The 23611-nt window shown below is 46.9% G+C and overlaps 1 protein-coding gene across 1 annotated transcript in view; it reads right to left on the reverse strand.

The window, feature by feature from the left end:
- Positions 1–1362: 1362 nt before the first annotated feature.
- The window catches only part of LOC122943873 (peroxisomal acyl-coenzyme A oxidase 2-like), a 34199-nt gene continuing 11950 nt past the window's right edge, over positions 1363–23611 (reverse strand). Inside the window, exons 6-14 of the mRNA XM_044301959.1 lie at positions 22878–22993; positions 12896–13068; positions 11849–12011; positions 9495–9685; positions 9241–9402; positions 7989–8094; positions 7421–7638; positions 4144–4276; positions 1363–1739 (exon numbers count right to left, since the gene is read on the reverse strand). Coding sequence (XP_044157894.1) covers positions 1677–1739; positions 4144–4276; positions 7421–7638; positions 7989–8094; positions 9241–9402; positions 9495–9685; positions 11849–12011; positions 12896–13068; positions 22878–22993 — 1325 coding nt within the window. The 3' untranslated portion in view covers positions 1363–1676. The remainder of the gene's footprint in view (positions 1740–4143; positions 4277–7420; positions 7639–7988; positions 8095–9240; positions 9403–9494; positions 9686–11848; positions 12012–12895; positions 13069–22877; positions 22994–23611) is intronic.

Consider the following 23611-nt stretch of genomic DNA (forward strand, 5'->3'; position numbering starts at 1 on the left):
GGTTGGGGGAAAAATGAGGAAGAGTCAGATTAAGGAACATAAGCCGGCCTGAAAAGAAGTGTTTTTTAAGGCATGTTTAAAGCAAAGAAAGTTGAGCATCAACTTGATTGTCCGGGACAATGCATTCCAGAGAGCAGGTACAGCTTGGTCTTGAAGACCAGACAGAGGTTTAAATTATGGAGGATGGTAGTCTTAGATCATAGGCAGAATATAGAGCACGAGAAGGGTGGTAGATGGACATCAGAGAGGAGGAGATGTAAGGAGGTGCAGCACTGTGGAGAGCTTTGTGGGTGAGAAGTTTTGGCCATTTCCACAATGAGAAAAGGGCGGATTCTGGAGATGTTCTCGGGGTGCAGGTGACAAGTGATTGACTATGGGAAGCAAAGGAAATATCACACTTAACCCCAAGACATTAGGCATGCTGCCCAGGAGTTACGATTGTGCCACAGACCGAAACAGAATTATTTGGTTTAGGCCTCTTGCACTCCGCAAATTGCAGATCCACAAAATACAAATACCATCTTTGTTGCATCCGCATTTTTTGCAGCCAAGTATAAGACATGTTCTATCCTTTTGTGGAATGGACCTACAGATGTGGAAGGCACACGATCATTCATTTGCCTTCTGCATCCATATGTCTGTTCTGCAAAAAGATGGAATATGTCCAAAAAATGCGGACCACGGACCCAGTGAAGTCAGTGGGTCTGCAAAAAAGGTGCAGATGGCACATTGACAGGATCAACGATTTGCAGACCACAAAATGGATACGGACATGAGCACGAGGCCTTAGGTAGGTTAAAAGTAGATTGGGAAAGACAAGAAGTTCAGTTTCTAAGAGACTCTTGTTTTAGCTACAGAGAGGACAGAGGAGATTTAGGCTGCGTTCACACGGGCGAGATTTCCGCGCGGGTGCAATGCAGTAGGTGAACGCATTGCACCTGCACTGAATCCTGACCTATTCATTTCAATGGGGCTGTGCACATGAGCGTTTTTTTTCATGCATCACTTCTGCAATGCTTTAAAATCGCAGCATGTTCTATATTCTGCGTTTTTCACGCAGCCCTGGCCCCATAGAAGTGAATGGGGCTGCGTTAACGCATTGCATCTGCAAGCAAGTGCGGATGCAATGCGTTTTTCACTGATGGTTGCTAGGAGATGTTGTTTGTAAACCTTTAGTTTTTTATCACGTGCGTGAAAAACGCATCAAAACGCATTGCACCCGCGCGGAAAAAACTGAACAACTAAACGCAATTGCAGCCAAAACTGACTGAACTTGCTTGCAAAATGGTGCGAGTTTAACTGAACGCACCCTGAACGCATCCGGACCTAATCTGTCACGCTCGTGTGAACTCAGCCTTAGAGAGTAAAGAAGCAACTAGCTGCCGCTTCTCCACTCTTCACATGCACCATTTCTGGTCAATTTCTTGTCTAGCTGACATCCTGATCTTCTGTACAAGTTTACATTTACAGTTCAGATTAATGGCTTTTCTTCCAGACATTGGTTGATGGCAGCCGAGATGAGGCCTCAGACATAGTTTCGCTCTACCACCATCTCCTTGAGATTCTTATCAGTGACTAAAAACATTATAAAAACCATCCCTGAGGTGTGAAAACAGGAAAAGAGCACACGTTATAATCACGTAATGTGGCCTCTGGGTCTTGTGGGAATGTCCTCTTCATAATTTGGATTGATTGCTTTGCAGGTGAGGCTTCAGGTAAGTCTCAAACACTGGAGTCACCTGCAAGAGAATTAGAAAAGGGGTATATTATCCACACCACAGATTTAGTATTGAGCAATACTCAGGAAATGAAACAAAATTTATATTTTATTTAATCACAGGAGACCACTCTATCCTATATTCTCTTAGGCCCCTTTCACACGAGCGAGTATTCCGCGCGGGTGCGATGCGTGAGTTGAACGCATTGCACCCGCACTGAATCCCGACCCATTCATTTCTATGGGGCTGTTCACATGAGCGGTGATTTTCACGCATCACTTATGCGTTGCGTGAAAATCGCAGCATGCTCCTCTTTGTGCGTTGCGGTGCGATAATCCACGCAACGCAGGCCCCATAGAAGTGAATGGGGTTGCGTGAAAATCGCAAGCATCCGCAAGCAAGTGCGGATGCGGTGCGATTTTCACGCATGGGTTCTAGGTGACACTATTATTTTCCCTTATAACATGGTTATAAGGGAAAATAATAGCATTCTGACTACAGAATGCAGAGTATAATAGTGCTGGAAGGGTTAAAAAAAATAAAAAAGTTAACTCACCTTTTCCTCTTGTTCGCGTAGTTCGTTCCCGGTCTGCTAGCTGTGTGCTTGGGCTAAAGGACCTTTGATGACGTCAGATCACATGCTCATTCACCATGGTGATGGACCATGTGATTGGAGCATGTGATCTGACGTCACCACAGGTCATTCAGCCCAAGCACACAGCTAGCAGACCGGGAACGAACTACGCGAACAAGAGGAAAAGGTGAGTTAACTTTTTTATTTTTTTAACCCTTCCAGCACTATTATACTATGCATTCTGTAGTCAGAATGCTATTATTTTCCCTTATAACCATGTTATAAGGGAAAATAATACAATCTTCAGAACATCAATCCCAAGCCCGAACTTCTGTGAAGAAGTTCGGGTTTGGGTACCAAACATGCGCGATTTTTCTCACGCGAGTGCAAAACGCATTACAATGTTTTGCACTCGCGTGGGAAAATTGCGCATTTTCCCGCAACGCACCCGGCTCTTATCCGGGCAAAAAACATGACGCCCGTGTGAAAGAGGCCTTAGAGGTTGTGGCCAGTCTCTGAGGCCTCTGCCTTATTCTTGGATAAAACGTTTTAGAGCCGGTGATACGTGCGTCTTTATTAGTATAGTGTGAATAGGAGCTTTTGGACTTGCTCCTGGTTTCCCCGTGCCCGGCTTCATCCATGCAGTTAGGTGCCTGACTACATTTATGTTTATAAATCATTTTTTGAATGTCCCACCAAGCAGAGGACAAGCATGTGGAACAGTAAGACCTTATGCACATGGCAGAGCCCCCATAACATAATGCTCCATCAGATGCCATTCTCTTAGGGAAGAATAGCTCTCTAACATGGGATCTGAGCATACAAAAAATAAATAAAAAAAATGAAATTAGATGCATACTGAGGCATCCTATTGTCATGTTGCCCACAAGCACTGCTGTGGTCTTTATTAAAAAATATTCAACGGTTCTGTCACAGACTGCTGGATGATTTTTTTTATTTTATTGTATTTTACTCATTTTGGGCAAAAATTTTTTTTTTTCAATTGGTCTTTATTAAAAATATTCAACGGTTCTGTCACAAAGGATTGTCTAGCCGTGTAAATCATACTTTCACTTTGTCCCGGTCATCTAAAACCATTTTCACTAAAGTACTAAGAGGTCATAAACTCTTATTTCAGCCACATTCTTAGCAGTAAGATGAGGACTGAGCTATAATGAGTGTTTGTAGGGTCAGAGATAAGGAGCTCGTCAGCTGAGCTGCCTGACAGGAAACAGTAAAGATACAGAGCCTGCTACTAGAGAAACTCAAGGCTGTACAGAGAAAGGGGCTCAAAATGTTTAATAAAGACCAGCTGAAAAAATTATTTTTAGCTCAAAATGAGTGCAATGCAATAATTAAAAAAAAAAATTGCCCCCAAATGTTAACATAACCTTTAACCTTTCTGTGCAGCCCCAAACCCCCACTGGGTTGACAGCCATTTCCTGCATATGCATAACAATCCTGCCCCTATAGGACCACTGATGGATGGGCAAGAGACTAGACCCGTGTGCCCAGCATGAGCAACCAGTGCATGCACAGTGTTACTGAATGGGGGCCCACTGATGGATTGGATTGTCTCGAGTTCCTCCATCAGCAGCCATGTTTGAGCAGGACTGTTATGTATAAGGGGGAGCTGGCTCAGCACAGGAGGCCAGCAATGCTGATGCTCTTTTTTGTTCGTAGGCTGAATATAATGCAGTTTCCAACACACTAGGAAAAGTTAGCATACAATGGCCAACCCCTTTAAATGGGTATGCCATAAAAATTTGGTGGCCTAACAACTAAGAGGACTATCAATCCCGTGCTCCGATAAGCACTGGGATATCAGTCGCCATCACCCCCAGGACTCACCTTCTTGTTCTCCGGATTTTTCTGAGCCCACTCGAGCAGGTTATGATACACGTGGCCATCATAGCTCCCCAGGGCCGATAATAACTCTTCATCTGTGTAATCAAAGGCATCAACAAGTAGAACTGCGTCTTTCCTACAAATAAAAAGAAATGTTTTCAAGGCGGAAAGTTAGGAAAATTTCCTCAAATGTTTCGAAACAGGTGATTGTTGGGGTCCGACAGCTGGCACTTCAGCCAATCAGCTATTTAAAGAGACAGAGCGCCATGTCGCCTTCCTAGACCACTGACATCACCTTCATTGGTTACAGTCACATGGGCTTGGTGCAGCCTATTGAAATGAATAGGGCTGAGCTGCAGTACCAAGCACAGCCACTATGCAATGGACTGCGCTGTGCTTGGTAAGCTGTGAGGAGGTTGTGGCATTCACCAAAACGCTAAGGCCGCCTCAAATAGCTGCCCCGGGGGGGGGGGTGTTTCTGGTTGTCGGACCTCTACCGATCACATACTGAGGAGCTATTCTGAGGATACTGTACAAAGGTGGACTGACCATTCAGGCACTCGGGCATGGACCGAGGGCCCACGTCCACTAGGGAGCCCCATGAGAGGTTCCTGCTGCAGGGCCGTCTGCGGGGCAGCTGCCCCACGGGGTCTACTGTACTGTACTACTCATGGAGGAGTCACTATCAAAGTAGCGCAGCAGGCAGGCCTGGCCGGATGTCAGTGCAAGCTTAACGTCACTCACTTCACGCCGCGCGCCTGCTTCATTTATAAAGTGGGAGGAGTAGGCGCGTGACTTTACGCTGCCGGCCTGCTGCTATGCAACACTAGTACTGTGAGAGTGAGTAGAGACTGAGTTAAGAGCTGGTGGAGCTGTCACTTAAAGGGAAAGGCAGCATATCCCTCATCGGGAAAATAAGCCAAGGCTGCACTGGGCCGTCAGCTTCAGGGCGTGTTCACACGTGACAGTCAGATTGCAGTTTTTGCCGTGTATTTGAGGAAGAGACGGGGAAAAAAACGCAATATGGACATAACATCTGAATACACCCTAAGGGGTTTCAGGTTAGTGTGACAACAGATGGACTGAAAGACTGACAACCACTTTTGTAAATCAGAAATATGCCCAGATCGTTGTCACTTCCTTTCTCCGCTCCAGCAGAGGGCGACACTGAGCAAAGCCAGAGGCACCTCCCCAGAGGCCCATCCCAAACTTCTGAATGAGGCTTTCCCCAGCATTTATCGCACCCCTCAGCCCCACCGAACAGCAATGAGCGCAGACACTTACGCTCCTTCAGCCTCAAAGACCCCCAAACCCAGCAGGGAAGGAGGATGCAGGGGTTTGTGGTCCTTTTCGTGGTCTCTTGGCTGCTGCTCTGAGGTGGCATGCTTGATGCTGGAGGCCCATTCCCTCGGCATCTATGCCTCCAAGAAGCCTTGTGCACGGACACCCCATGTTTGCCAGCGGGCTTCCCACGTACCCAGGCTTGTCTTGCTGCCCCTCTGACATCTCCTCAAAGGGCATCCACCAGGAGGCGGGGGCTCATCTGAGATGAGAGAAGTGGTGGGGTTTTGGGCCCTGGTGTAGAGGGGTGGGGATGGCATGGACTGTGGAGCACCGCCTCACTACTCACTAGGGGACACGGCCTGCCCATAACAGTGTGTCATCCACAGATCCATTATCCCCCATAACAGTGTGTCATCCACAGGTCCCCCATAACAGTGCGTCATCCACAGGTCCCCCATAACAGTGTGTCATCCACAGATCCCCTATAACACTGTGTCATCCACAGGTCTCACATAACAGTGCGTCATCCACAGATCCATTATCCCCTATAACAGTGCGTCATCCACAGGTCCCCCATAAGAGTGTCATCCACAGGTCCACCATAACAGTGCGTCATCCACAGATCCACCATAACAGTGCGTCATTCACAGGTCCCCCATAACAGTGCGTCATCCACAAGTCCCCCATAACAGTGTGTCATCCACAGATCCATTATCCCCTATAACAGTGCGTCATCTACAGGTCCCCCATAACAGTGTCATCCACAGGTCCCCAATAACAGTGTGTCATCCACAGGTCCCCCATAACAGTGTGTCATCCACAGATCCACCATAAGGCCCCATTCACACGTCTGCAATTTCGTTCTGAATTTTGCGGAACGGAAATGCGGACCCATTCATTTCTATGGGGCCGCACGATGTGCGGCCCGGCTCTGGAAATGCGGACCCACACTTCCGGGTCCACATTTCCGTTCCCGAAAAAAATAGGACATGTCCTATTCTTGTCTGCAATTGCCGGTGTCCGTGTTTTGCGGATCCGCAAAATATATTACGGACGTGTGAATGGGGCCTAACAGTGTGTCATCCACAGATCCCCCATAACAGTGTGTCATCCACAGATCCCCATAACAGTGTGTCACCCACAGATCCCCCATAACAGTGTGTCATCCACAGATCCCCATAACAGTGTGTCACCCACAGATCCCCCCATAACAGTGCGTCATCCACAGATCCCCCATAACAGTGCGTCATCCACAGATCCCCATAACAGTGCGTCATCCACAGATCCCCCATAACAGTGCGCCTGCGCACTGAGGAGAGACAGAAATGAGGGGAAAGAATCTGTGAAAGCAAGCAGAGGACGGCACAGCAGACGACAGAATAGCTTCTTTTGTAAGTAAATTGTTTTCTTATAAATGTAGTTAAGTTTAATGTCTGTTTTTGTCTTTTATTATGTTCTGGGTTTTGCTTAAAGGGACAGTAAAAATAGTTTGTTTGTTTTTTTCGTTATGTATGATGCTTTTTGATAATAAATAAATGTAAATGTAGTGGTGCTGTAATGTGGACCCCAGGCCTCTCTGATGCCCTGCAGGCTGGCGCTGGGGCAGCATACGGTTGGCCAGGCAGCAGAACGGCTCTGGGGCTGTCATTGTGCTCTGGTACTTTTCCCTTCACAGCCCTGCTATCTCCCTGCCTCTCGTACAGCGCGGACTCTGCAGGAGGCAGACTGTTTCATAAGTGCACGGGATGGGCAGGCAGCACCTACTGAGGAGACAGACTGGGCAAGCAGGTAGCAGGGCCAGGGGAGGCTTGTATTCTCTCTTGTGAGTGTTCTTTTTTTAAATTAAGTCCTGCGTCCAGTGCGTTACAGACTCCTGCGCTCAGTGCGTACTGTAGGTCATCAGTGTTAAACACTCAGACAACCTCTTTCATCCCAAGCCATTCATATCAGCTCTTGCCACTTTGTGCCGTGTGCCAACCTTCACCAAATCACTTACCGGAGCTCAGCCAAGAGGCCCAGGTAAGCAGTGGTGACCATGTCCAGCTGTTTCTCCGACAGGTAGCCATGTTGTAAGAAATCACCAGCACTTGTGAATATTCCGTGCAATGCGTACAGGTCACACAGCCGCTTCAGAACAGCTTTAATGGCAGGCTCATCGGACAGCGAATTCAGAGCAGAGACGAAAATCTTCACGGTTAAGTAGTGGGAATGAGCCTAAAAGACACGACGACATCAGTCACCTCTGCTGACATATGTACATGTATTCTTCATGAAATAATTCTGGATCATTATTTATTAGAACTCTGCACAGTGCTGTTCCTCTGTTATTCCTCCTGGAAACGTATAAATAAACTGACAACTAGGTGTTGCAATTCCCTTGGTCATACGGGTGTGTCCCTACACTGTTGGGACTCAATGGACAATGTGAAGAACCACACCTTCAACGGGTAACATCCGGCTGTCAATTTATTCATAATTTTCTAGGAGGAATAATGAGACAGCCCTCTAATGAGAATTTTGCTCACATTTCATTACACTGACAGACTAGGTGAGTAGGCACTTACTATTGAGGCTTTCACAAGCTCCACAGAGGTGCTGTTCCACGCCAGGTATTGCTCAGCCCCCGATTTCACCAAGCTCTCGATTTTGTTCGCTGCGGATTTGACTAAACTGAAAAAAATTTATATTATTGTATCATTTACAGTGTAATTACACTGACGAACATCATGGCGATACAATGCCGTTCTAGAGATAGAGTCATCATTACTGTTCTCCAGGAACACCCCTTTTACCAATTGTATAATTGTTACATCTTACATCAACTTTAGGGTTAAAGGCTATGTACACCTTTGGGACGCAATTTTTGCTTATGATTGAATTTTACTATATTTTTTTTCTAAAAATCATATTTTCAATTGGCCTTTATTAAAAATATTGAGCTGTTCTGTCACAAAGGGTTAACTCTTTTCCTATCTGTGTGACTGGTACTTTTACTTGGTAAACCTTCTCTCTAAACTACTAAGAGGTCATAAACACTTATTTAAGTCACATTCTTATCTGTAAGATAAGGATCGAGCATTAATGAATGCTTATGTCACAGAGCAGAGATAAGGAGTTTGTCAGATCCCCAACTGACGGAAAAGAGAGAAAATCCAGAGGCTGCTAGTAGAGCATCTCAGCTCTGTACACAAAAAAGGATTCCATATTGTTATTAAAGACCAATCGAAAAAAAATGATTTTTAGCTCAAAATACGTACAATGCAATAATAATAATAATAAAAAAAATGCCCCCAAAAGGTGTACATGGCCTTTAAGGTTCCTCCAGACCCCCTTCCCTAATACACGCTCAATACACGGAGTAATTCGCTGTCAGGCCTGGAGAACACAAGGATCGAGATTGTAAAATTCAACTATGTCCACTCCTTCTTCCCTCCTACCTGTCCCTCGAGATGGCCCAACAGCCTCTCTGCCACATAACAGTATGGTACTACGGTAGGTAATAGCTTTGTGGACCTGTTAAAAGATTCTGCATCTTGTCCTGGAGACTTCCAGTTACAGGGATGGGATGGCAGGTTCTCTTTAAGAAGGCAATGCTTCAATTCACCATTTTCTAAAGAGGGAAATTGCTGTACAGTCCGTCCCTCCACACCATAACCTTACTGCGGATAATTTGAATTGGTGCCATTTGGGCTAACCCTGTCCTCCAACTACCAAAACATAAGTGGTAAGTAATCTGCCTATGTATGAGACGGTTCTGTAATGTGCTATTGAACATCGGAAGAGGGCATCAAAAGTTTAGTGCCAACCTTCTCTTACCTGTATGCCCTATACTCATATGCCTTCAGGTACACCTCCGGATTCAGGAAGTCAGCAGGTCTCATGGCCTTGCATCCACCAGCCCCTGGAGAGGATAGATAGGCTGTACTGGCTGGTAATGGTTTCCCCAACTGGGCACCAGTAAAACATTTGATTAAAAATCTAGGAAAAATAATAAAAGGTGAAAATGAATTAAGAAAGAAAATGCATGAACAACATCTCTGTTGATATCAGATATTGTTATATAGTGTTACCTTGCAGTTTGCAAGTGCAGGACGGTATTCTCCCCTTCGTAAGTACACGAAGCAGTCACTCTGGTGTACAGAGAGGGTAAACCACTGAAAAGGGAATAGCCGTGGCCCCCACATGCCTTGCGGCAAACTTCTACTCCATTTGAGCAGACTTCTGTTGTGAAAGCCTTCATTCCGGCTGTAAGGGCATGGAGCTGAAAATACAAAAAAGATAGTACAATGTGAAAAACTAGATTATTTATTCTGTTCTTCTCATCTACAAGCGTTACGCAATCTACATAACATCTGTAGTGCCCTGGAGAAAGGGTACTTTGGACTATGGACATTTGTGAACATTTGCCCCTATTACTACTATGCAAAGATATCAACTCCCTACTTTATTGCACTTCGAAGGGTTGACTTGCACTATGATTTATGCTGTTTTGTGCACTTATACTGTTTTATACTGTTGAACTGAATTTGATATGGTTTATTATCTTGTTCATTTGCACTGTTCCGTGGAAAGGGGTAATACACAGCCAGATAATACTGAGAGACTTTGGGACTTTTTACCTGTACACTGAGAATCGATTAATTTTCCACAGTTATTAATTATAAGAGAATATGGAAAGCTACGTTTTTCAAGGAAAAAAAACAGACCTTTTGACCGTCTGATTAAGCTCTGTTAGACTGTATGTCTGAAAATTGCTTAGTTGTTCCCATTGACTTGTACTGAGGGTCTATACAAGTCTATGGCAGACTAAAATTGCAACATTACTTCTTTTTTCACCCCTCCCACTAGAATATTCTCATTCATTTATAAACTGTATAAAAGTAGAGCAATCAGAGCCCCTAATCTTCTGCAGATAGGGACCAGGGTTCAGTAGGAGAGAGTGCCAGACTGCACAAGTGACCAGAAGAAGATGCGGAAACAGGTATACTCTGCCACTGACCCTGGTTCAACAGCCTTTTGACCAGGGGGCCAGCTGACCGACTGAGCTACAGACCCTGGGCCACCAGCCCTTTTGGTCAGGGTACCAGTTTTCTGAAAGAGAGAGGGACAACTAGCTCAGACCTTTCCTCAGCTCAGAACCTTCTTCTGCCAGAGTGAAAACTGGAGAAGCCAATTTAGTGCCTTGCCTGTATTGCTTTCCATTTGAGTTCCTCCAGTAAAAGAAGTGAGTGCTGATACCCCCACCAATCGCTAGGGCGAGGAGAAAGAAGTGCATGCATATAGCGCTCTATTTTCTCGCTGCAGGAACATCTATGGGCCCATCTCACTTCTGTGAGAGAAACACAATATGTGAACACTTCTCTCTCCTTGTTCAAGTGATCGTGAGGGTCTCAGCGCTGACACCCCCGCCGGGGATCAACACGTTTTATATGCGTCTATGACATAGCGAAAGTTTTATAAAAACGCATTGACCCTTCAAATAGATATGATGAACATGTGTAGTTTTAAAGTGCAACTCTAACTTGGAGTCACTCATTAGTGAATGCCACTATAAACAGTTCAGATTATAATTTCACCATCACATCGCAATGTCAGTAACAGAGCAGAGCACTGTCAGAGAAATCAGATTAGATTCTGCAGCCCTGTAGGGGCCACCATCAGAGTATAGGTGCCATTTACAGCAGCTCTTATTCTGTGAATGTTTTGCCTACAGAGGGCTTTTGAGATGCCTATCAGTATATTGTGATAGCCCCGATCAGTGATCCTTTCACAGAATACAAGCAGCATAATCTGCACTTACATCCTGCAGGCAGCACAGTTTTTAAGCAAGCATCCAAATAGATGTAATAGATATCAGCTTTGTATACCCAGTAGACATGCTCCCTCCATATAGTATTTAAAGCCTATGTACACCTTTGTGGACTTTTGTTTATTACTGCCTTGTACTTATTTTGAGCTAAAAAATTATTTTTTTTCCATTTGGTCTTTATTACAAATGTTTAGTCCCTTTCTCTGTACAGCCTTGAGATTCTCCAGTAGCAGGCTCTGTGTTTTTGCTGTGTTCTGGCCAGCAGCTCAGCTGACGACTCCTTATCTCTAATCTCTGACCTTAATAACACTCTTATAGTGCAGTTCTTACCTTACTGATAGGAATGTGGCTTAAATAACCGTTTATGACCTTTTAGTAATTTAGAGATAATGGTTATTAGATGACAGACACAGCGTGAAAGTACGATTCACACAGCAAGGCAAAAGTCAACCCAGAAGTTAAGCTTCTAAATATTTTTAATAACGACCAACTGAAAAAATGATTTTAAGCTTAAAAGGCAATCATATAAAAATTGGCTCTGAAGGTGTCAATAGCCTTTAATATACGAGTGATAGAAAAGGTGAGCTACAAGATTGAACAAAGTCATCATTGTACCTCAGGAAGCGTGTTAAAGTTCTCCTTCTTAATCTCACTGTACACGTCGTGGTAAAATGTAGTCACATATTTTGCTGTAAAACTGACAGCGTAACACGTAGCCACGAGGGGCAAAAGTTTTTGTTGCTGAGTTTGGTAATCAAGGATTTTTGGTTCTTTGTCCCTAGGGTGAAAAATAAAAAAGTCACAATAAAGCATGAAAAAAACAAAGCTGCCTGTAATTTCTAATAATTTCTTACTAGCATGGAAACCATTACTACTTCTGAAGAAGCTCTAAAGTCTGCACTATAGTGGTAGCCTGTATTTGATCTTAAAGGAGTTGTCCGCTTTAGAAAACTCATTTTCTATTACCATTTTGAGGAAAACTGAGTTAATAGAGGTGGGAGGGGGTGGTCACCAACTATGGGCCCTTATTCTGTTGTTAGTTAGCTCTACCTAAAGATGGTGTATCTTTCACTCTGAAGGACCCAACATGGCCAGGCCCTTTTATTTTAATGAAAACCATGCAATTGCTGACTTTTCCTGTAGAGACGCTGCAGGGAGACTGAACAACCCACAGATTACAGCTGATTGTTGGGGTACACTCATCGAGGGATCCTTCTAACAAAAAAGGTGGACAACTCCTTCAAGTGATGACAGCCATTATGTTCAGACTATAGCCTAAGGATGAGTGATGTAACCAAGTCAACCTGTGATCTCATGAGAAGTCAATAAAAACTCACTTGGTAGGTGAAAAAATAAAAAATTTGTGGCTCCCGATGTGACCGCTATTACAGTTTGCTTTCCTAGAGGCCTCATGAACAAACCTGCCTAGTTATACTGGGATAGAGAAAGTTGCATTCCAGATATTTGAGAAAGTTGGTTAACAAACATTGATGTAGGTGTTATGGCAGCCATATTAATTGTCACTTACTTCTTTGAAAAACAATTATTATGAATGGTTGAGTAGAAGTTTCAAAAAACTTGACAGAAGAAGACAACTGAAAGTTATACACAAGCAGAAGGTTCTTGGTGATATACATGGTCATCGAATGCTGGAGAACATACCCTGGCTTTAGCTCTGACTGGCGTCTCACAGTAGAATATCGGACAGAGATGGTACAGGCTTTCATCAGAGCATCCAGAACCTCGCGTTGGATCATGTTGCCCCTTATAGCGATCATGGAGAAATAGTTCATCTTGTCAGATCCACGTTTAACATAGGAGCCATCAGGCAGAACCTGGTGCCAAAGAGGTAATCAACATCAACATCTCTACTGTACAGAATTTATGGAAATATCAAGCGCTGGATTATTATTCGTTTCTCCTGTTGTACAGCGTGAAAGATGTGGAACGGCACACATGGTGCCGTGGTGTCTCTACTGGATAATCCCTTTTCTGGTCTCACAATTTATGAAAAGTTTATTCTCCACACACTCATCACTGGGTGTGCGGAGAATAAACCTCTTGAGACGCGTGTGTGGCTGATAACAGATTCTACATGAAGCAGTATAACGAAAAGTACTTTCCTTCTCTTGCGGCTGGGGTGATACGTCCTCGGCTATGTTCACACACACACTCCTTCTTTGTTTGCAGTAATATACTATTCACATGTTTCATCATAGCTGACATTGTGAGATCCCAGCCTCCCCGATGTCTGTTCCTGCCCTACACCATCTACTGCTGGGGCATCACATACTATGTAGAACCCCGTGACCGGCCCCATGTGGGACATTCTCTTTGGTATTGCAGGCACAGACACCATCAGCGTTGTAATGGAGAATATTTTTATCTTCACTTTTTAGTATCCAATTTATGATATCGATTAAATATCTATTCATCCAGCATCAGACTGATGTCCCTTGGGCCCACCAAAGGAAATTATTCTGAGGACCCAAACCTCTGTTTATACAGGACCTTTAAGGCCCTGTTTAATTAGGGGTCCATTATTGTCAAAACATGGGCCCACCAGAGGATTTTCGGGTACTCTGCTGGGCCAAATCATCTAATATCTGCCTATCGACTCAGCTTTTCATTTGGTTCTTAGTCGTTCGCCGTCTTGTATAGTTATTTACATCCCACGTTACATTATCATATCTGCTCCAACAGATTGGTGACATGGCTCCCTGTCTTTCCTGAGCTGGACATTAAGGATCTCTTAAATATAATGGATTACATCCCTAAAAACACTCCCATCAGCCAGAAAGATGGAAATGGTTCTACAAGCTTTTCAGAGATCTGATATGTGACTTGCCAGAGGTTTTAAGATAGAAATTTACCCCTCAGACTCTTGTCTTTGCTGTGGGTCTCCACAAGCAGATATCACTCATTGTCTGTGGTCTTGTGGGATAATTCAACCTTTCTGGTCAAGGGTCACGGGACTTTACCCAAACACACTTAAATGGGTTTGTACTCGGACCGACTATCAGAACAACCGTGCCTTAAGCATAGCAGTAGAGGCGTGGCGGAACTGCTGTAAAGGGTAGCCTAAAGGGGGCCACCCTATATGGAAGGATAAAAGAAGGGGTTGGGTGGGAGGGGCACACGCTGCAGTGCCGGGAATCGTAACGACAGCTGCCAGGGGGGAGGGCATGGAGGTGCCTTAAGTAGTGAGTGCGGGAGCCTCTCCTCCCACAAATACGGCAACTGTGTTGCCTACACTTGTACTCGGACCGACTATCAGAACAACCGTGCCTTAAGCATAGCAGTAGAGGCGTGGCGGAACTGCTGTAAAGGGTAGCCTAAAGGGGCCAAAAATACACGACACAGTAATGTGAACAAAGGACTGTATTAACACACATCACAGTAACAAATTCCGGAAAGCTAAAGACATCTCGCGTCTAGGGTTGGGGATGTAGCGAGTGTAGCATAATGATTTCCAACGCCCTAACCTCTTAATGATGTGACCCGGTACGTTGTTTTTAGAGGCGGCTGATGCTGCGCCTATCCGGAAGGAATGGCCGGTAATGCTCAAAGGATCCACCCCCAGTCCCGGCAACAATGTGCGGATGAACCTGAGGAAAGTCTGGATAGTGAGTGGGCTGGAATCGTAAGCCAACAAGGGGGAGTGAGGTGCGTCATGTTTGATCACCACCGACCATTCGTTAAATATAGCTACTGGGCACCATGCATTGCCCGTGGGAAAATACTTAACCTTGGTGGCCTCGCCGGGTCTGGTCGTTTTGGTATGGTTAAGTGTGAGCACGTAGTGGGAGCCTAAGTGTAGTAAGTGTTGTTTCTGAATGAAAGTATCGCGGGACATGGGGCACGTGAACTCCCCGGGTCGTAGGAAGCCGTAGAAGCATAGGTACAGGGCGGTTTTAACTAGGGCGCTAGTCCTTAATCCGAAGGGGTTGGTATCTAGGATGGCCGATAAGGACTTAAACATGTCCCCGGAGAAGGGTCTCCTGGAAACTGTGCTGACGGCTGCTGAATTCTGGATCCCCTTGAGGATCGTTTTAATAGGGTGAGCGGAGAACAGCGAGGGTCTATCTGGGTAGGAGATATGCCAGCAATGTTGTATACCAGCTAAGTATGACTTGATTGTGCCGTGTGCTAGTTTGAGGTCTGAGTGGCAAAAAGCTATAAACGCGAGTAAATACGTAATATCGTCCATGCCCAGTTGTGGACACTTTAGCTGGAACCTAGAAAAATGGGACCACGCTGTCTTGTACATCCTGGCCGTATTGTCGGACAATGACTTCTGCATGAGGAGCCTGGCTGTGACCAGGTGCGTGTTCAAGGCATGACTAACAGGCTGTGCGATGGTGTAGGAGTTGGTACGGGATCCGCCTCTGGTGAAATCTGAAAGAAAAATTCCCGTTTACCTCTAGATAGAGCATCTGCTGCCACGTTTACCTTGCCGGGAATATGTGCACATTCGAAATGAAATTGGTGCTGTAAAGCCAACCAGATGAACCGTCTCATGAAGGCCATGATCTCACTGGAGACTGACCTCCCCTTATTGATCAGTGCTGCTAGACCTTCGTTATCGGTCAGAATCAACACTGTGTTCTTGCGCCAGTAAGCTCCCCACGCCTGTGCTGCAGCGACAATGGGGTAGATCTCGAACAGCGAGGATGACTGGGAAAACCCAGGTATGGAAGTAACCTCAGGTGGCCAAGCGCTGGCCATCCAGTGGTTGCCGTAAATGGCGGCGAAGCCCAGAGCTGATGAAGCATCGGCGTGGAGGACGGGGGAGTGGCTGGACACTGAGGGAGTGAACAACGAAATTCCGTTCCAGTTGGAAAGGAACTGGTCCCACATCACTAGATCGGCCAGAGCTTGTTGATCTAGCCTCACCTGGCTATCTTGGTCGGTGGTAGCTGGCAGAAGGCTAAGGAGTCTAGAGATGAAAGTCCTGCCTTGCGGGATGATCCTCATGGCATAATTGAGCATGCCAAGCAGGCTTTGGAGCTCCACTCTGGAACAAATGCCTGCGCAAGCTAACTTGTGGACGTTATCTCTGATTCTACGTAGTTTGTCGGGAGGCAAACTAGCTTGCAACGTGACGGTGTCTAGTTGGATACCTAAAAAGGTCAAACTGGTGTGTGGGCCCTCGAGCTTATGATTCGCTACTGGAACATTGAGTTTGCTGAACACTTCGGACAAGACTCCTAGATCACCTGGAGGCCGTGACGGAGGTTCGATCAGCAGAAAGTCGTCCAGATAGTGGATGACGTGATGGGCCCTGAAGGTGTGCTCAAGGATCCAGTGTAGACTGCTGGCAAACTGATCGAACAGCCACGGGCTTGATTTTGAGCCAAAAGTGAGACAATTAGCGAAATAATACAGCCCGTCCCACCTAACGCCATGCCACTGCCATAGTTGGGGGTGAATGGGCAGCAGTTTAAAAGCATCGGTGATATCTGCTTTAGACAGCCACGTGTGCTGCCCCAAAGACAGTATGACCTGAATTGCCTCATCTATGGACGCATATTTCATGCCAAATTCCTCGGAGGGAATGAGAGCATTGAGGCTAGGCACGTCAGAAGAATGTGGAGCTGACAGGTCATAAATCAGGCGTTTTTTATTGGAGAACTTGCCAACAACCATGCCTATCGGACTAATTCTCCAGCAGTCGAAAGGGGGCTGGCGCAGAGGACCTATCAGGTAGCCCTTTGCCACCTCTGCTTGAATGAGGCCACTGACTGCCTCGGGGTTCCTCACCGCGGACAGCAAGTTCCTACATTCGTACGTGGTCTGTGGTAGGGATATCTGGCCTGTGTGGAAACCTACGGTGAAACCGTTTAGGAGGAACCTCACCCACTGTTGGTCTGGATGATCAGCCAGGAATGTGGCTAGCGTGTCAACATGTACCCTGCCTAGTCATGCCGGGTGAAGGCCTTTCTGGGGGCACGCTGTCTTGGGGTGAGCCCTGAAGCAGTTGGTGCATAAATGCAGCAACCGGCATTGGCTGTAGAAACACCCTGTGTAATTGAAGTTATTGCAAATTTGTGATTTGCCTAAGTACTTGATGGGCCTGCCTAATTTATCAACCCCTGTGGCGGATTTGGGCATGACGCTATCGGGTGCCTGTCTAGTCTGGGAGCTGCCTGACGGAGGATTGCTGGAGGAGCACCACTCTGCGGTGTGGGAGTGTGAACTGCAAGTCGAGCAAGCGGGGGCTCTCAAGCCAGCAAAATGGCGGCAAAAAAGCTCGGTGTCCGTCACTGCCCAGTCGACGGTGTGCTGAAACTGAGTGAGTAAGGCTGCTGCCCTAGCGGAAAAAGACCTGTTATACTCATAGAAGGCCGTGCCACCGTATTTGTGGCCTAGGTCTACCACTTTGTAGAGGTATAGGTCTAATTCTTCACGGCGACTGGGCGACACGGAACAGATGACGTCCCGGTATAGGCTAAACGCCAGCACAAACTCAGTGATGCTGAGTTTGCGGTTTAGCCTGATGTCCCGTGACTTGAGTATGACAGACACCTCCCCGCAGGCGATGGTCTTATTGTCAGGTACCTCGTGTGTAGCGATGAGTAGGCAGGCTAAATTGACATCCTTACCGTCTAGAATATCCTGCCTAACGTTGGCCGGGATGAAATGCGATGGTGCGACATTGGGGAAGTTGGGGGGGGGGTTCGCCGCAGACGTGGAGGGAACTGACGGAGACATGAGTGTAGGTGCGCCAGCGCTGGAGGTGGATGCCCTGTTATGAATTTCCTCTAGTCTGCTATGAAAGCCAGACATGGAGGACGCCATGTTGTCAATTGCTGCATGTAGCTGGGTAATGGAAGTCTGTATGGTGTTGGGCGTAAGCAACTCTTGACTGGAGCCTGGTTCGGACTGTAGCAAACGAAAAAGTTCGGCCTTCCTAGCAGATGCCGGGAAAGGAATCCCTCTGCGTAACAGTTCCGTAGTTATTCTGGATATGGTCCATGACCTAAGGGAGGGGGTCGTGCCTCTTTCTGACTGTACGTCCCCGCTGGCTTGGGATGACGCAGATGCAGTCGGAACCTGGTTGTGTGGCAGTTCCATCTAGAATACATGAAAAGCATGACACGACGTCTAGCTACGCGTGACGATAGCCCGTACCATACGCCCTGGTGAACTAGTAAGGGAAGAAAGACTAACCGTGCAAGCTGTGCCTGAGGGAGATAACACACAACACCCGTGTACCGTGACATCCCCTGCCACCTAGAGTACCCCGTGACGGGGCATGTACAGCCATGACAGCTGACGACCGTGGGGGCCCGCGACTGCGTGTGAGTGGGTTAAAGTGGATGCCTGTGAGGCAGGAGACCTGTACGCTCGAACTGTAAGCCGTACCGAGCTGGGACTATACTGGCGCCTATAGCCATGACAGAACTAGCGTTATCTCTGAAGGCGTGACAGAGTTGCGTATGCCTGAAGTCGTGTCAGGACTTAGACTGAGTCTGAGGACGTGACAGACTTGACGTGTGTGCCTGAAGACGTGACAGGACTTGACAGAGTCTGAAGACGTGACAGACTTGACGCGTGTGCCTGAAGACGTGACAGGACTTGACAGAGTCTGAAGACGTGACAGACTTGACGAGTTCGCCTGAGGACGTGACAGGTCTTACGGTGAGTCTGAAGACGTGACAGAACTGACAAATGCTGAAACGTGACGGAATCGGCGTGAGAGTCTGAGCACGTGTCAGAAGTGGGGGGCTGAGATATGTCGTGACTATGAACTGAGTCTGATGACGTGACAGACGTGCCGAGGCCGAACGTTCCGGGACAGCGTGTGAGTCTGAGGACGTGACAGACCTGCCGAGGCTGAACGTGCCGGAACTGCGTGTGAGTCTGAGGACGTGACAGACCTGCCGAGGCTGAACGTGCCGGAACTGCGTGTGAGTCTGAGGACGTGACAGACCTGCCGAGGCTGAACGTGCCGGAACTGCATGTGAGTCTGAGGACGTGACAGACCTGCCGAGGCTGAACGTGCCGGAACTGCGTGTGAGTCTGAGAACGTGACCGCCCTGCCGAGGCTGAACGTGCCGGAACTGCGTGTGAGTCTGAGGACGTGACAGACCTGCCGAGGCTGAACGTGCCGGAACTGCGTGTGCGTCTGAGGACGTGACAGACCTGCCGAGGCTGAACGTGCCGGAACTGCGTGTGAGTCTGAGGGCGTGACAGACCTGCCGAGGCTGAACGTGCCGGAACTGCGTGTGAGTCTGAGGACGTGACAGACCTGCCGAGGCTGAACGTGCCGGAGTCTAAGGACGTGGGGAGAACCCCCCTTTTTTTTTTTTTTTATTATTATTATTTTTTTTTTAAACATTGGCTGTACATGAACCCCCTGGTGAGGAGTGGAACCCCTGGTGAGAGAGAGAGCAAGGAGGAAAGGGGAAGAGAGAGAGCGAAAAAATATATACATATATATATATATATATATATATTTTTTTTTTTTCTTTTTTTTTTTCTTTACCGGATCCTGACGGAAAAAGTACGTGACTACCAGACTGTGAAACGAAACAGAGCACCGGGTCAGCTTAGGGGAAAGAAACCATAAAACTGAAACCTGACCTAACCATGTTTCCGAAATCTACCTGCACCAGGATTTGTGAGAGTTTGATACTCTGACCGTCCGAACCCCTGAAGCCTGTGAAGACACCTGTAAAGGGATAAAATACAGCAATGATATCGACGGTGCCAACAACCGAGTGGCCATAGTGAACCTGTGAAACATGAACCACCGGACAGTATGTGCGACCCGTATGCTGGTCCAGAGCTAGATGCACGGGACAAGCTTCAGAATAATTACGTATGCCCGGCGTGGGTATCTGCAAATAGCGTGCTGGCCGGTGCGATCTCGAGAGCGGTACAGTTGACGCCACTGTATGACCAGTATTGTTGAACACGAATATTCGCATAGTGATTTAAATCGCGGCTTCCAGAACGTCGCTGAAGGCGATCTCAATTGCGAATATTCGCTCAACTTTCGTGCGCCTGTTCAGTGCGTGTGATGCGATTTTTGCAGTAAGAAACGATGCCATTAGTGAGTGGTGGGAGGGACCATGGACCGTGCGACTGCGTGCGGTAAACCTTTAAGGGGTCTCTGTGATGTCAGTACTAATGGCCTGTCCTCAGGATAGGCTGTCAGTATCAGAATACCCTTATAGATCAGCTGTTTGAAGAGGCCAAAATGAGCGCTGTGGCCTCTTCCTCAGCCGATGACAGCGCGTGTATGTGTGATCACTGACAGTGGCGGCAGCATCGCCGGACGGAGTAACAACTTGACGTCCGCCCCCACAGCCTCATGTGACCCGAGCAGACACGGAGCCAAGTAAACGTCGCTGCGGCTGCGGGCATGGAGTGGCCGGGAGGGGGGATCCGGTGAGTGTGGAGCCGACAGCACTCTCCGGCGGAACAGAACGTGCGCGGCTTAGGCGGTGCCGCCGCTCGGAGGATGCTGTCGGCTGCGTGTACCCATTGATGCCCGGCGGGGGAGGGGGATGGCACGCCGCAGCCATGCCCTCGTGGAGGGGGCCTGCCCGTTACCTGTGCCTGGATACCTGCCGGACGGGAGCGGCTGTGGGTAGTGGAGGTAAAGCTCAGTAAACGAGGGACGGCTGCTGTCGGACGCTGATCCACCACGTGACCCGGAAGTGACGCGGCACACGCTGCAGTGCCGGGAATCGTAACGACAGCTGCCAGGGGGGAGGGCATGGAGGTGCCTTAAGTAGTGAGTGCGGGAGCCTCTCCTCCCACAAATACGGCAACTGTGTTGCCTACACTTAACAAAATTTTGTTTTACCAATAACCTATCCTCTAATCTTTGGCTATTGGACACCTGGGACCCCCACGGATCAGATGTTTGAGAAGGCATTGGAGCTCGCAGTAGCGCTGCGGCCTTCTCTTAACTCGCCAAGCACAGCGCTGTACATAGTATAGTGGCCGTGCGTGGCATTGCAGCTCAGGCCCACTCACTTCTACGGGGCTGAACTGCACCAAGGCCATGTGACCAGTGAACAGAACTTCACATGGTCTAGAAAAAGCTGTGAGAAGGCCGTGGTGCTAATGTGAGCACTGATGCCTTCTCAGACAACGCGGTTGTCGGACCCCCACGTATCAGATACTGATGACCTGAGCGGACACGAAGCAACATTTTTGTGATCCAGGGACAATAAAATTGCTTCACATGATCTCTGCAGCAGCACGTGAAGCCATTCTACAAAAATGGACAGACCCCCAAGTCCCGGATTGGGTTGAAGTAACTGGTCATAAAGAACTTTAGGTCAAAATGTGTTTTCATATATGAAAGTCATAGCCATCCATTCTCTCACACCCCATTCAGAATAAAGTTAAAGATCACTTCACATACACTACGTGGTACCTGAAATACAGGGTGATCCCCTTTGCATGTTATATGGCGCTACTTTTGGAAGGAGCAGCTGCGGACTCACAGACTTTCCCCCTTCCTTCCCTTTTTTTTGTAACGCTGCTTGTTCTTTGTATTAATGTGAACACAGAGGACAGTGTTGCCTAATGTGTTCGATCACTGCTCCCGACTCTTGTCCAAGTCTCCGATTACCCGTGCCATTTTCTTTGAGGCCCTTTTGTTGCCCTGTTACTGCTGCTCTCATCCAAATCCCATATCTTTACCCACTAACATCTGCCTTTCCTTAGACAGCTTACCTAAATATGGCTCGTGGGTCGGAGCCTCGGGCAGGTAACCTACATAATAGATTATGCTGCCCCTTTTTGATGGTTTAGTTTCGAAGAAATTGATGAAAATTTGAATAAATACATTTAAAAAAAATTCTACTGTTATAATCTACTGTTATCCACCTACCTCTTTCTTTATGCATCTATCTAATCTACCATTTATCTTATCCACCCTACTGTGAATTAAATGCAGAGAATTTGCTAATAAATTATGCTGAAGATACAAAAAATCTGCTGAGCGTACATTATGTGACACAGTGGTGACCCTTATGTAAGCAGAAGATGCGCATGTGATCGTTAAACAAGGTGTCACCCATGGGTTGCAGAAGTTTGAAATAAGTCTCAAGTGACAGAAGTAGACAAACACCGGATGCGACTACTCCGCCCAGGACCGCCTGACTACGGTGTGTGCACAGGTTCTCTCTCTGTATTACAGCCAAAGGCAGGTTCCCACGGTGAGAGATCCACAACCCTTGGATTTCTGCTGTGGATTTTCAGTTTATATGCTGCAGCTGAGATGATGGATTTCAATAACGCTAAACTGCGAATGGCTGCTGATCGCGCTTTCCATGCCAAGAATTAACATGCACACCACTGTATATCTAGAACAGCAGGGTTTACCTGTTCTGTAGGCAACATGTGGCCCTACCGTGGGGCCAATATGCGATTTGTTGGCGCCATAATGAGGTATGATTATACACAGATGTCAACAGACAAGATCTAAACAGGATGGGGCATAATGCTGGCTAAAAAAAATGTGCATAAATCTGCACTATTTATCAAGATTTTGGTGCATTTACGTGGTTTTTGGTGCATCTTTTTAGTTTTTTGTAACAACCCCATGGAAATCTATGGGAAAAACCACTATACACAAGGGACCCGATGACTTACAAGATATATAAGCAAGTGTTACCTGTGAATATCTGCTTAACATGTTTTCCTTAGGGATGCGAATATTTCTCATTATGAGGAATCCATTGTCAAGGTACTCAAAGGACATCTTAGGTCCAATGTCCCCGACAGTTATTCCTGAAAAGAGGTAAATGATCTGCTCTGTTAGAGACTGAAATGGAATATCAAGCCTCTGTCCGCAGGATCAACCCTATTAAACTAGCCATAATGCCTGGTACGGATGACTTTGCTGATTTGCCAGAAAGAACGGCTTTCAAAATAGGCAAATTAGGGCTTACATTCCCCAAGGGCTGGCCCTACCCACTGCACCTTAGCTTCTCTGCTCTGCTTCCCTGGACAGTCCCCCCCCCCCTCCACCTGGAAGCCTGGCTATTTAATCTATTGGAGGGGGGTGCGTCCGGGGAAGCAAAGCAGAAGATATTAGGTGCATCAAGTGGCTTGGGCCAGGCCTTGGTGCACTTTGGCCCTAATTTGCATATTTTTAAAATTAGCACTTATTTCTCTTATATGCAGCAATGGATCGGGGAAAAAAGGCATATTGACAGTCAGCCGGGGTTGATCCTGCTGACAGATACTCTTTAAAGAAACTGGTCAAGTTAAATATATATATATATTGTAGGAAGGAACAAGGGGTCGTCATTGATGGTCGGTACGTGTCACCGAGGTTCCTGGCCTCGGTGAAGTAAGAGGCGTTTTTTCTCAAAGTGTAAGTTTGCAGATTGCAGTCTGATACTT

Source organism: Bufo gargarizans, chromosome 7 (genome assembly GCF_014858855.1).
Source record: "Bufo gargarizans isolate SCDJY-AF-19 chromosome 7, ASM1485885v1, whole genome shotgun sequence".
NCBI lineage: Eukaryota > Metazoa > Chordata > Amphibia > Anura > Bufonidae > Bufo > Bufo gargarizans.